Source organism: Apus apus, chromosome 1 (genome assembly GCF_020740795.1).
Source record: "Apus apus isolate bApuApu2 chromosome 1, bApuApu2.pri.cur, whole genome shotgun sequence".
Taxonomy (NCBI): Eukaryota; Metazoa; Chordata; class Aves; order Apodiformes; family Apodidae; genus Apus; species Apus apus.
This window is the reverse complement of record NC_067282.1, coordinates 95,417,845-95,432,213: the sequence shown is the minus strand read 5'-3', so window position 1 is coordinate 95,432,213 and position 14,369 is coordinate 95,417,845. Positions and strand designations below refer to the sequence as shown.

Below are 14,369 nucleotides of genomic sequence, written 5' to 3'. Positions count from 1 at the left end.
CCCTTTACTCCTTTGGCAACCTTCTCCATCGTTCTTTTCACCTGGCATGGTCTGTTATGACTATGGCTGCAGTCACGTACTGTTGAACAGGACACCTGGCCCCACTCACCCCTGCACCCCAGTGCTATGGATCCTAGGGGTGCCCCCACCTCCTTGACATTTAAGGAGCAAGTGTATTTCTTTCATGAGAATCCCACTCACTGAGCAAGACGATAGGACTTTTAAGATAATTAACATCCTGCTCTTTACGTTTTCCTCAGCCATGTATCTCCCAGGTACCAATGCATACAGATGGAAGAGATTTTGTATGATGTTCTCATCCTGCTTGTCACATACAGGAAACAGTGGGGCAGGCAGTCTGCAAGAACACTGAGTATGCAGCAAACCTTCCTCACCCTGTCTCACCCCATTGCTGCTTCCAAGGTGAATTGTGAAGGTAAACTCAAAATTCAAGCTTTGTCTCCCCACATGTAACCTTCACATCAGCTGTCTGCGGAAAATTTGAGCTGAACTTACCTCATTACCACAGTCAGAAGCTCCTTGTGAACCCTTGGACATGTTAGGCGTTCTCCAACGTGCACCAACCAGCATCTGTGCGGAAGCATCATGTGAGTCTTCATCAACATCAGTTCAGAACTCTGCAAACCCTCCTAAGGTGGGTAAAGGATTCCCCTTGGGAGGAAGTGTATCATGCTGTCAGGATACATCTGCTCATACAGAAGGCAATCAGAGGCCTCTTACTGATTCAGTGGAGCTGCACTACCCCCCCAAAACTATCATCAACATAAGCGTGCTAAGATTTTAATAAGCTAGATTTTCCGTGTGCCAGTTAGCAGAAAGCATGTCCTTTCTACACATGGAGCTGTTGGAGTGAGTCCAGAGAAGGGCCACAAAGATGATCAGAGGGCTGGAGCACCTCTCCTGTGAAGACAGGCTGAGAGAGTTGGCCTAGAGAAGAGAAGGCAAGAACTCTAAGGGAGACCTTAGAGTGGCTTTTTAAAACCTGAAGGGGTCTACAAGAAACCTGCGGAGGGACTGTTTACAAGGGTGTGTAGCAATAGGACAAGGGGGAATGGTTTTAAGCTGAAAGAGGGTAGATTTCAATTATATGTTAGGAAGAAATTCTTCGCTATGAGGGCGGTGAGACACTGGAACAGGCTGCCCAAGGAAGCTGTGACTGCCCCCTCCCTGAAGGTGTTCAAGGACAGGTTGGAGGCAGCTTTGAGCAACCTGGTCTAGCGGGAGGTGTCCCTGCCCATGCAGGGGGGTTGGAACTAGATGATCTTTAAGGTCCCTTCCAACCCAAACCATTCTATGATTCTCCAAACAGTGTTGACCTGGCAGCCCAAGTATAATGCAAAAATAAGAGAGATGAAAACACCTCCAGCTTTACAGTGAGCATTGCCTCCCATGCTTTTAGAAAGCAACCTTGAATACTCCAGAACTCTGGAATACTCCAGATTCCCAGAACTGGAATCTGTCGATGCATCCCTCCCCCTCTTAACCAGCATTCAGTAAGTGGTGACTCTCCCACTCCTCCACAGCTCTGCACAAATAGCTGTGCAAAGAGGAGCAGCATTAGCCTGAAATCATCCAGCAGCTGCAGCCTGCCAGTTTTCAAAGGTCTGTTGAAGCAGCACTAAGAAAGCAACACATCACACAGGTCACAAAGAGTAACAGATTTTTAATCACGCGTTTGTGCGGCAGTTGGGAAACTGCATGTTTTGGCTCCACATCAGTTCTGGTTTATCCTCTCTGAACAACCGAATTCTAGGAAAGGATACAGTAATTATTCTCTTTTTTATTTCCCTTGCTCTGTTCCAGTGGGTGGAGGGACAATAGCATCAGTCCCATTGAATTTATCAAGAATTTCATCTGCTGTAGTGTGTCTTTCTGACAGCTCTTCAGTCAGATGTTAACTGAAAATCCTGCCAGCAACAAAGTTTGAAAAAAAGTGAATCATAAAATCAAAAAGGCCAATAAAAAGAACCTCACGTTTTATACAATATCCATTATTTTTAAGCCCCTGATTACATGCTATGAGTTGAAAACACCTGGGGGCGGAGGGGTGCCTTATGGTTCTTCAGTGTGTATGGTGCAGACACTGGCAGGGCTGGACAGATCGATCCTAAGAGCCTCTCTTAGCAGAAACAATGTGTTGCAGACTGGTCACGTCTTAAGAGAAGTATCTATTACCCTAACAGGACTCCTTTAAATTTCCAAGGTTTCCTTCATAACAGAGTGTAACGACTTACTAAATAGACACTGATCTCATTAAGTGACAGGTGATGTGTTTCAGTGATCAAAGCCTACATTCCACAGTAGGAGCACATGAGTCATGTCGACTGTTGCCATTCTAACTGCTCCTGGGATGATTTCCAGACCAATACATCCCTGCATGTTTGGTGCATCCAGCTCAGCCTGCAGCTCCAACAGTTTACTCCTAAGTAGAAATCCCGCTGAAAGATGTTTTTCAGAGTGCCATTAAAACATTGTGACAGAAATATTCTGCTGACACTGAGGATCCTGAAATTCTTTCAGCCCACACAATCAACAAACAGAATTTTGACAGACTAGTCAGATGTAAGGAAGATGCACAGGCTCTGGGTCCGTGGGAGCAGATCAGCGAATGCACAAATCTCCTGGTGTCAAGCCAGTGGCCACACCAAGTGCTTTACAAGCAGAGTGCTGAGTGCTTTGATGGCACAGAGCCCTCAGTCTGATGAAGAAACCTTCAGAATGCACAATTCAGCTGAGAAACAGGGCGAAGATCAAGAAAAGGGAGTGATTGAAGACATACCTAAGATCTTCAACCATAAAACCACTTGTGCTCATTTGTTTGCTGAAGGTTAAGAAAGAGAAAACATTCCTGAGCCAGGAAAACTGCCAGTTGTTATTTTAATACTTACCCAACTCAGTGTTTGTCCACAATTCACAAACAAGAAAAACAGAGTATCTAGGAGCATAAAACTACTTATTTTATACACTTGGGAACATCATCTAAGGAAGGGTTGAAGACCTTCACTATCGGATTCTTTAGTAAACAAAATTTAAAATACTGGTATTCAAACTGTTTAGGCTTTTGGGAATGCCAATGGAGTTTGACATTTTAGGTATTTGGATATGGTTTGGCTGCACAGACTCTTCTGGCTCTCCAGCATCACCACATAGTGTCCTGAAATTTTACTCTTGGAGCTCAAGAGTTGCTTACAGCCCAGTGGGACTGAACCAGCTACCAGCAATCAAAAAGGCAAACACATCTGAAAGACACACTAAGGTTTCCCTTTCTCTGCAGGGAGAATTTATGACCATTAAGCGTACAGTTACTTGCTTTCTTCCATGGCATAATTCAGACTGTTTGCTCAAACCAAGGCCTGCTCAGATCTTCTGATATCCTCCAGTGTCCATTCCTGCATTTACAGCTGTTGAGAGAGGAGCCACACACTGTTATGCGTTAGCTTCCCAAAATAGCTAACTACCAGTCTGGGTGGCTGGCTGGGCTAAACAAATTGCAACCCAAGACTCCTTCCTTAGCCTCCCCCACCCTACACCCTATTAAAAAAGAAAAAAAAAATATTCCTATTAGAAACTATCAATTATGAAGAAAATAGTACATCCAGTTGAGAGCCAGCTTTTTATGAATAAATCCTGCTGCTGAGAAAGCACCAGTGCTTATGTAACCACACACCAGTCCAGCAAGAGCAGCGCTGCTCGTGGTCACCGGTTTCAGTGGTCAGTGTTTCTATCCCAAAGCCAAAGAAGACTTTCAGTCACTCCCCTATGCACATTCAGTACTTCAGGAGACAGGAAAACAGGCATGGTAACATCTCCTTAAGCCTTGTTTTGTGGCTACTGGAGACCACTTGTCCCCAGAGCAGGCCACGGCTGTATTTTTTTGGGTTCAGCTGAGGCTCTGAGAGATGTGCTACTGCTGATCTGCTCTTGGGATAAGCAGGACTCAGGAGCCCGTCTTCTGTTCTTGACATCTATCTGTTCTGTTAAGATCAGAAATGGGTCCCACTGGAAAGAGGGGCATGAATGTCTGACTGACCAAAAGTCCTAATTCACAACAAATAATGCCATGTATTAAGCTGATGGGGTCATCTCTGTTGAGCATCTAGGATTTCCCTAATGTAAGCAGGCATCAACCTAGAAACCGGAACAAATTCAATCCTAAAGTTAATACTACACTGAAGGAAACTGAATGAAGACAAACATATAACATGTGCAGCCTCTGCTGACAATCTTCATTCTGTGAAGCTGAAAGCTTTTATGTTCTTTCTACTCAAAATCTAAAGCCCAAAGTCCTAACCAGAGGCAAAATGACTTTAAACTACCGGGTTTCTGTTCTCTTTCTATTTAAGAAAAGTTTCTGAGGAACTTTTGCATAAAACACATTCTTTAAAGAATTCTGTATTTCCTTACTTGTAGTTTGTGCCTTCTAGACTGCAAATCTGAGTTTTCAGCAGCTCACCAGAAATGGAAGCTCAGGGAGCCAAACCCGTAGTACAGACTTAAAAACCTAGAGCTCCTCGTGGCTTAGCTCACACCCAGAGGGAAGGAAGGTCTGTCCTACAAGCAAAAATCATTGATAAGAAAAGTTGTGCCTGGAGCCGGCACCAGTGTGCAGAGCAACCACATGATCGAAACTGGCAGCAACCACAAAAACAAGCAAACCACAACTAATACAGATCCAGCTTTAGGAAGCGTGCAGTGCGTTCTCTCTATGCTCCCATTTTTAATGTTTTTTCAGGAAAGAAAAGGCAAAATGTTAAAGCAAATTTAAAAACTGAAAAATAAAAACCAGGAGATAGGTGGGAGGGGGAGAAAGGGAACAACCAAAGCCACAAACACACACGCATTCATGTCTCCTAATAAAGACGTACAGAAAGAACATTTCCTCTAATTTTTCTTATTCTTTTTTTACTTTAAAAAAAGAAGATACTCAGAAGAAACACTCATCTCTTTCTTCCCCAAAGTTCTGGTGTTTTTTTCTTTTTTTAAAAAAAGCCACCAGCATCCCCTCCCTCAAAAAAAAATGACCTGGCTACCTCCACAAAAGAGAACAAACTCACGATGAAATAGCATGCTATAGAGCAGCTTCTCAGAGCTCTCCAGGAATCTGACCTTGGCCTCCAAACTGGCCTTCTCTTTGGCAATGCACAACACTGCAGTGATGGAGAAAGCAGCTTCTAGAGGAAGCTCATTCAAGTAAAGAACATCCTCTTTGCCTAACAACAAATCTGTGTCAACTTTTGTTTTTCTGCAGAAATTACATACACTCCCCAGTTGGGAGAAATGACTAGTGCATTCCTTTAGTAGCACAAGGGAAATACAGAGATCCTCTGGAAACTACTGAATTTATGTTAGACCTGCAGAAGGTCATACCACATTAATGTCATTGGTCACACACATTGCTGCTGTTTCTCCCGTTTTCAGAAGAGCGAAAGAAAGACAAAATATACTTTGAGACCTTTGTACTGATATCCTTCTCAGTTTGAAAAGTCCACCCAGGTCTAGCTGATGGTAAAACAAAGCAACTTTTATTCTTCTGTTGATATACAAGCATGGTTACTCTCTAACCTGCCACCTGGAAGTTTCTGGCCATTTCTACAGAGAGTAATTTTTTATCTGTACTTTGAACAGAGTTATTATATTTTATTACCTTAAAGAAAGAGGTATGATGTGTCTTTTGGCAGAGTCAGTTATATTTTCTTGTACCTTTTCTGCTTTAAAAAAAATGAGTCAAGGTTTACTTTTAATCACGCTTTTATTAGCTTTTTCCAAAAACAAGCAAAAAGCCCTCCAACAAATCACATCCTACACTGCTATATTTACACTGTAGATTTCTTAATCTCTTCTGTAAATATACATATTCTGAAGTAATTTGTCTTTAGAAAATAATGCTATTTTTAGCATTCTGATGATGGATATATCTTCATTATCAATGTAATGCTCTAAGAGAGAAGAAAATCAATTTTCAGAGTTGCCAAATATCAAGATAAGCAAAGAGATTAAGTCTATTCAAATTATTCCAAACAAAAAGCAACCTCAAATGTTACAATTACTTCAGATAGTGTACTATACCACACACATAGCATGGGCAAAAACTGATTATTTTTGATGGACATTAGTTATCACAATTGTTTTCCAAATCAAGAATAAATTTTTTTAAAAAAGTTTCAAACATGCTAGTTAGAATATTCACTTCTTCTTGGCAATCAGTTTATCTTCATAGTTGACTGGGATTATGCCACTGCACTCTTCAGTCTTTGACACAGGATGCTTTACAAAAGCACGTCTAATTACATCAATATCACGTCCTAAATGATCCATCATGGTTGATACAATCGAAGGTGGGCCCTCTAAGTCTATCAAAAAATACCTGCAATGAAAAACATAAACACAATAAAAAAAATACCTGTACTGCAACAACTTGAATTCAAATAACTGTTTCTTGGATTTCTTAAATGAAACTTATTTTTTCTTATGCTTTGCTACCAGAATTGTTTTAAATAAAAGCGCAGTCTTATCTTGATTTCAAATAAGAAAAGTTCAACTGAAACAGGCTCAGCCTGAACTTTTCTTTGTTGCACAGCACTGGAGATTAAAGAGAGTTTATTCTTCTTGTACCTGTTACATTCCTTTCCACACCTTGATTTGAACAGCCTTTAAAGAAAGGTAAGATGGCACATTTATTTCAGCTACAACATGCATTCTTCTTCAAATTCACAGCACTGTTTCTTTGGGGAACAGATGTCAGTGTGACATGTCTCAAAGCTTATACACACACAGACCTATTTCTTCTTTTAAAGTTCTGCTTTGGAGCTGAATGGAAATTAAACCAGTAAAAGAAACCCAAGGAGATGGACTTATCCCAAAATTGGCACATTTCTGATGTGAATATGTCTCAAATTTTCAATCTGAGGGCGGAAGCTGAAGCCGTGCACAGGCAGTGCCCACTTGTCCATTTGGCACTTGACAAGCACACTGTTGTGCTGACCTTGGAGGGACTGAAAAGGTCTTTCTTACTTCCACAGAGGCACAGCATGGATAAAACTTGCTGCTCCAGGGAAGCACTTTGTGTCCACCACACAGCTATCTTTGACATTTATAAAGAAAAAGCTGACCACCCACATACAGGAAGGAGAACGTTGCTCCCCATTAATATCTTGGGTCATCGAGGTCACTTCTGCAATGAACTCCATTGCTGAAGAACTGAACCTTCTCTGTGAGCTCAACTATAATGTTGCAGGAAGCTTTTAAAACTCCAGTACACCCAGACAAGCAGAAAGTTCTACTGTGCTTCATGAGCTCCATTTCAAACAAGGTACACAACTACACACCGTGCACTAACTTCATCTCAAATGCATGAGGCGTACCTTAAATTCATCGGCAACATTATGTCTCTTGTTCCTACAAGTTATGAGCGACCCAGTGCCACCTATCACACTCATGCAAAACCTAAGTGAACCATGTCACTGGCCATCCCTCCCCCCTTGAAATGCTGTGAACCAGCATCGTCAAGGGAGCTGTAGCCAGAACACTTTTTAAACACTTTGTCTGCATTTGGCATGGCACTAACTAGAGAGCAAAAAGACACCACAACTGTCTCACAAATCCTACTGAGGGGAGCCCACCATTCACCTCATTTCCGAGACTAGCAGTAATTTAAAGGCTAAACATACAGTACAGCTCTTCCCACCTAGCTATTTCATTTTCATCTTTACACATCCTATTGTTAAAGCTTTTTCTTCCTAGTCCTCTCAAGCACGCCTCCTCATGAAGCATCAGTATAACCTGGTAGCGATACCCTGTAAATGCAGTCGTATATACGCAAGCAGAATCAAGCATCCCAGTTTGATGGAAAAACCTAACAAAGAGGAATTTGTTGTGCAAGAGGTATGGATTCTTAGTAAGCCAACTACAGTGTGGGCATCACACTTCATAGTCCACCTTCATAAAGGTCATCTTCAGTGGTAAAGTCCCCAAGACCAGAAGATGAACTCTGAGTATGAATAGGAAATAGGGGAGGATGGGGTCACGAACAACAGACACACTCATGTTCTTCATGCCGCATGTAGTTCACTTTCATCCAACTGAATGCATTACATCAAAAATATTACACACAGAGCAGACCCATCAGGCCAGAAATTACCCCAGCAGTGTGTGTGTTGGCTTACTGCACAGGGGTGGAATCCACCCGTGGAAAAGACAGTGAAGAAACTTCTCCTTAGCTAGATATGCTAATCCTGAAAAATCTTAATAGCCACAATTTGGCTCTGAAGTCTTTTTTAGAAAGACCAGACTGAAGCATTCAATTCTTGTACTTGAGGGGTCTGATGAAAAAAAAAAAATAAAAAAAATCTCCCTGCAGCCTGTACTGCAGCAATGAGTTGTCCAGAAGAGATGCCCAGCTGGTGCGGGCTGTGGTCAAGTGTCACTGAAGCCAACGGACCAGTGCCAGGTCACGTCAGCGAAGGTGCTGCTCCGACTGCAGCAAGGCTACTGAGAGCTACAGGAATAATGTGCCTCAAGAAGGATCTGGAGGAACTCCGGTGGGCTCAGTCCTCCTCACAAATCCTCACAGGTTTCACTGGGTAACACGATTCAGCATAAGGTATTTGGAACACTGAACTGCCTACCGATTCCTGGCCTCCAGAATTAAGAGATGCTACCTGGTTAAAAGTTTAGGGAAATAAACAATTTTTAAGCTTGGACAATTTATTACACATACTGCATAGCAACATCTGAAGGATGCACATCCCTTAAAATGGGAAAGTGGTATTTGCTGTTAAAGCCATTAAAAGCCACTGGTAAATTTAACAGATGACACTTAACTGTTCCTGGGAAGAAGCCTTCCAAATCCTCTCACAGTAGCAACTAACAGAAAGGAAGATGGGGGTAGAAATTTTAGCTGGTGATCAACCACCACTTTCATGCCCCCTTCCCTTAGCAAGATTATCTGTTTGTATTGCAAGTGGTGCTCTTTGCTGCACCATTTTAGCCCCACCATTTCTCAAGAATTTAATTTCATTTCTGCTTACAAGTCGTACGCTGCTTTTCATTGTGTTCCTAAAACGGCAGTAGCTTTTTTCCTCCAAAGGCTGCTTTGCAACTTTGTGCTTTCTCTCACATTAGCAAACGGTGGAAATTTCCACTGACGCACTGTTGATAACTGAAGAAGGGGGGGATGGGAGGATGAGCTGTTGCAGCATATCTTTATGACTCCTCCCAGAATAGGTATTTTATCTGAGGATACAAAACTGCAGTAACTGGGGACAATGCGAGTTTTTGAAAACAACCATCGTTCTTCAACGTTAACAAGCAATGATTGCCTTCCTGTGCCAAAAAAGAGAGAAGGAAAAGAGGGCTGGCATAAAAAAATATTATTTCTTCACTAAAGGAAGAGAAGAAACTAACGGCTACAAAAGCAATAACCAACTACAATGGACAATGTAATCCCTCAGGAGATCAGGAACTCTTTCCCCCCAAATATTCACATTTAAATCAGCTGTCACGAGGCCGTGGGGTTTTTTAATTCAATAAGGCACACAGCAACCTTCATTTCAGGCAGTGATCTATGACCCAATATGCAATGCTATAGCTACTATTTGTGTAGTAAACAAAACCAAATCCCAGTGAGATTTAAAGACAGGGAAAAATACAGGAATGCAGGAGGGAAGCCACCTCATTCTTGCAGACAAAAATGCAAAAGCATTTAGGTTCTCTAGAAGTCAGCCGAGTCATCAGGGCAGAAATGCAGGAAAATTCCACTGATTCACTGCAAGACCATAGTTATTTTTGTCATCCTGCTCGACTGTAAATAGAAGGATGATTTAAACACAGAAGAGCAGACTGAAACATATTTAAACAATGTCTTAACTGAAAAAAAAAAATTAAGTAATATTATTTCAAATAAAGGACAACATACCTTTGCATTTGAGAGGAAAAAAAAAAGAACAAGAGACAGGTTTATCATTTTTAACATATTCACACCATAAATCATCTTAACCTTGAGTCCTAAGGATAGTCAAATATTTTGCTTTCAAATGGACAGTCTAGGACTTCAAAGAACCTGGATCAAAACTCATTTTTAAATCCTCCTAGAATATGACTCTGCCAGCCTGGGGAGGCAAGGGGAAAAACACTCCTACAGTGGACTTGGAAGAGTCTGTGTGGTCCTTTGGTTGCACACTAAAAATGTCTGTATGCTTAAATTTCTCCCTCCCTTACATAGTGGCAGCAAGTCTGTGTAAGCTTCCTCAGAGGGGTGGTGGAAGATAGAACAGAAATAAAATGTTCCAGCAAACCAGTAGAGATGAAGCACCGAACAGGGAAACAGGGAACCACCTGGAGGAAAGCAAGCTGAGGCACTCACGTGGAAGCAGCTGGCCATTCCTTCTCATTAAGGTAATCCTATACAAATGAAATTGTTTTGCTACCTGAATGATCACTTCATCCTTCAGACCACTGCATTGCTCTGAAGAGACAGTTTGCTTTTCTTCTCAACTGCAGTGGAAGGTACCCTTCCTCAGCAGGCCAAGCAGGCAAGGTCATGCTCAAAAGGATTGTAATTTTGTGTTACTTCTAGCTTTTTTAAACAGGCACAGGACAGATGGACATCCCTTGGAAAATCACAAGGACAGCAACTGGGAAGTACCAGATCAAAACCAAAACGTTGGTACCTTAGTAACTAGATCGGGCTACAGCAATTATGCAAATAATCTACAACAAGCAAGTACTTTTGGGGAAGCTACATTTTACCATCTAGAGTCTTCAGATGTTACATTTGTCAAATTCTATACATAGACTCCTGTTGTTAGGCCAATTAAGCAATGGAAAGACACTTTGCAGCACTGCAGAAAAATATTTTAAAATACTGTTACACTGCAAAAAAGAAACAAGCATGCCCTATTTGGAGTATGGAAAGTCATGCTTACTGGGCAGCATTTGAAAAGCTGGCAAAATTGTTATGAGCAGGGCTGAAGTTACACAGCAAGTTGTAATTCTGCTTCTATCACTTCTCTGTATTCTATATCATTCTCAGCTTAAAAGCCACCAAACTGGTGGCTGCCATCACACCAAGCCCACTATTTAAGACTGCCACCACATTTAATTAATGTGCTTGCACAAGGATGCTACAGAATTTAGTGCATCAGAAGATTACACTGGCACCTCAACATCCCCAAACTATTACACAGTGCTGATTCTTCTGAAAAGCACCAGAATTGCAAATTGCATTGCCACAAATACAGGGAGGGAAAAAGTAACAACAAACATTACAGGGCTCTGATACTCGAAGCATATGCGCACTTAGATGCAGGTACATGTAGACAAAAACATTTTAAGTAATAGTTCAACTCATCAATGATGAAAGCCCCATCTAGTGGAAGAAGACAATCAATTTAGCAGAAAATACTACAAATGTGCATGATACTTAAACATTCAAACGGGTTTTGTTCTCATCTCAAGGCATTACAGACCCAGAATTCTTTTTTGCTGAAAACAGATCAAGGTGTTCTAAAATCTGAACAGAAACACCACAGGTTGTGCATTAGCTATAAATTCAATTTGGTGGTATTAAGAAAGGAAAGCTTGCCACCTCTTTCATCTGTTTTTCTCTGCAACCTCTTCCATCTGTTCTTTCTTCCTCCTCCTTAGTCTTCAACAGCCATGAAAATCAAGTGAATCTACCTGAGTGAAGCTAAGCACACTGATATATTTATCTACAGGATTAAGTCCTTTAACTATGCAATAGTTTGTATTTTTCTAGGGGGTGGGGAAAAGAGAAGGGTTGTTAAAACTTGTGGACACTCCAGAGAACAGTTCTGATGGGTCACTATTATTTCACTCCTACAAATAAACAAAATTGTATCCAGACAGCGTGGGTTATTGGAAGACATTTCAGCATCTCTTGTCTACATGGAATACCATTCTGCCACAGTCTGCTTGTTTAAAAATAAATTGTGTAAAGTACAGTTCCTAAGCTCAGATACTTTATGGAAAGAGGAAAAGTTTGAACATGTAATATAATTTACATAGATATGTTTTAAAAATATTCACATTTACTAAACAACATGTTGCTCAATTACTGAAATACTTATCTTAATGACCATGTATTTATTGTGCATTAGGCCACCAAGTCACCAAGAAACTGGAGTTGTGGTCCCACTCCTGAGCATGTGATTTGGCAAAGCAACGTTACATCACGTGCCGCATAATGAAAGCAAAACACAAGGTGCTCAGACCCTAAACCACTTTAAAGCACCCAGAGGAGTTAGGGGCGATTTGTGGGAGAACCAGGACAGCCTCCAAGCCTTCCCCACCACAGCAGAGGGGTAGTCAGTTCCAAAGCTTGGAGCTCCCAGCTGCTGGGGAGTGATGGCAGCACTGCAAGGGCCTGGCAGCCAAGTTGAGTTCATCATGCTTTGCCCTTGGGAAAGGGCCTCCTTGACTTGCCATTTCCCACCATCACACAAACAAGTCCACACCACCACTAACATTGCAACCTGGATTTTCCGACTCCTGATCCCACTAGATGCTATCAGTATATACCCTGTGCTCCTCAGTGGACCCTGGCAAGCACCTCGGTCCCTGCACACCTCCTACAGAAAATTCCCCATGCATGTGTTAAGATAAGCTCCCAAAATACAATTCAGCAAGAACAAAAGTAAGACCTGAGCAGTTTGCTATTTCAGAGAACAAGTGGGCTGATGAGATAACTGGAAGAGAACAGCAAAACAAAAAGATCAAGAGACAAGCAAGCAAATAACAAAAGAAAATTGCCATCTTTTCAAAATCAAATTTGAAAGGGAAAAAACAACAAGACAATGAAAAACTGGCAAACAGAACATGGAAATTGTGATGAGTAATCAAAATTACACACAGTTTAGCTGGAGCACTCACAAATAAAGTAAATGGAATAATAAAAATGTGGGGAGAAAGGTCTAAAGCATTACTGCATTACAGGTGGATTTAATATGGGAAAGCACACACATACACAAAGTAGAAGGAAAAGGCCACAGGGCTCTGCTGGTTTACAAAACTGCACTAAATCCAAGCACTGACCACGCTGGTGTATATTACATTTTTTACAAGACAGGTAAAAATAAGAATGGAAGCAACATTCGGGGGGAGGGTTGAGAGAATAAAAATCACTAACAAAAAATCCCTAGGGGATAGCAAGATATTCAGAGTTCAAAACCCAGCCTACACCTGGCCACTTTCTTCTCCCCAAAGCCCCTGCCATAGCTCCTTCCAGTTTAATAGAGTCCTGGCCTGTAAAAAGTTTCAGCCATTACCTTCCCAAAGGAGTGTCTGAATCTTATTTTTGTAAAGGTCTATTCTGCAGCTGCCCTTGTACCATCTCCCCTAAAGTAAAAATATCCTGCATACCAGCTACGTCCCCCAAACCCCCTCCTGTATCTGATGCCCCGAAGTATGAAGCATCACAAGCATATGATTAAGGCATAGCCTGGCATGGCCAAAGAAAACAGGTAAGCCACAAAGTGCAAACCCACAGACTGTGGTACTGAGATCTATCATTTAACCAACAGTTGCAATATTCTCCAGTTTAACGCTGACCAAATATGCAGCAATGACTCTGCAATGTCATCACCCGGTCCTGGACAAATCCAGAGTTTAACATTTCTTGAATTCAAATGCTAGTACACACCTTATTTAAATCGGCTCACTTTTGTTTGTTCCAGAAATAAGCACAACCTGGCACATGTAATATAGCACTTTTTAAAACACACAGTGGTAAAAGGAATTTAAATACAACTAATTTAAAATTATAAACAAGTAGTGGCTAGTAGAACAAATATTTGGCCCAAATCTATTGCCTGTTAAGAGATAAAGTTGGGAATAATTCACATTAAGAAATTCCATTCTTCCATTGTTTTTTTCAGAGACATGATGGCCATGGGCAAGTCACTCAGGCTTAGCGCCTCAACTAAATTTACATCCCTGAGCCACACTGGAATCAACATGTCCTTGTCACATTTTAGTAAGCTATGCAGTGAAGAGTATTTGTTACTATTTTGCAAGGTGTTACTTGAATCACACTCTTAAACACTCTAAAAACAAAATATTAGACATATCAGACATATCCATGCAATTCCTGAAACATACTATTTTCATAATTACATAAGGGCAAATTCTGTCAGTATTAGGTCTCTTTAAAAGGAGGGTGTTTTCTGCCAAAAGACATGCATTTAAGAGAAAGACCTAAATTTGTTTTGATATACCCTCAATGCACATGCACCATCTGCTCAGTGAATATCACTTCCTGAGACAAAATTAAGTCAATTGTATGTATGATCTGAGGTCTTCAAAGCCGCCTGGGAGAGTAAAACTGCCCATTC

General features: G+C 41.3%; 1 protein-coding gene across 1 annotated transcript in view; it reads right to left on the bottom strand.

Moving 5' to 3' along the window:
• Positions 1-5,751: 5,751 nt before the first annotated feature.
• MRPS6 (mitochondrial ribosomal protein S6) overlaps positions 5,752-14,369 on the bottom strand; it is a 47,830-nt gene continuing 39,212 nt past the window's right edge. The window contains exon 3 of the mRNA XM_051610246.1: positions 5,752-6,385. Coding sequence (XP_051466206.1) covers positions 6,205-6,385 — 181 coding nt within the window. The 3' untranslated portion in view covers positions 5,752-6,204. The remainder of the gene's footprint in view (positions 6,386-14,369) is intronic.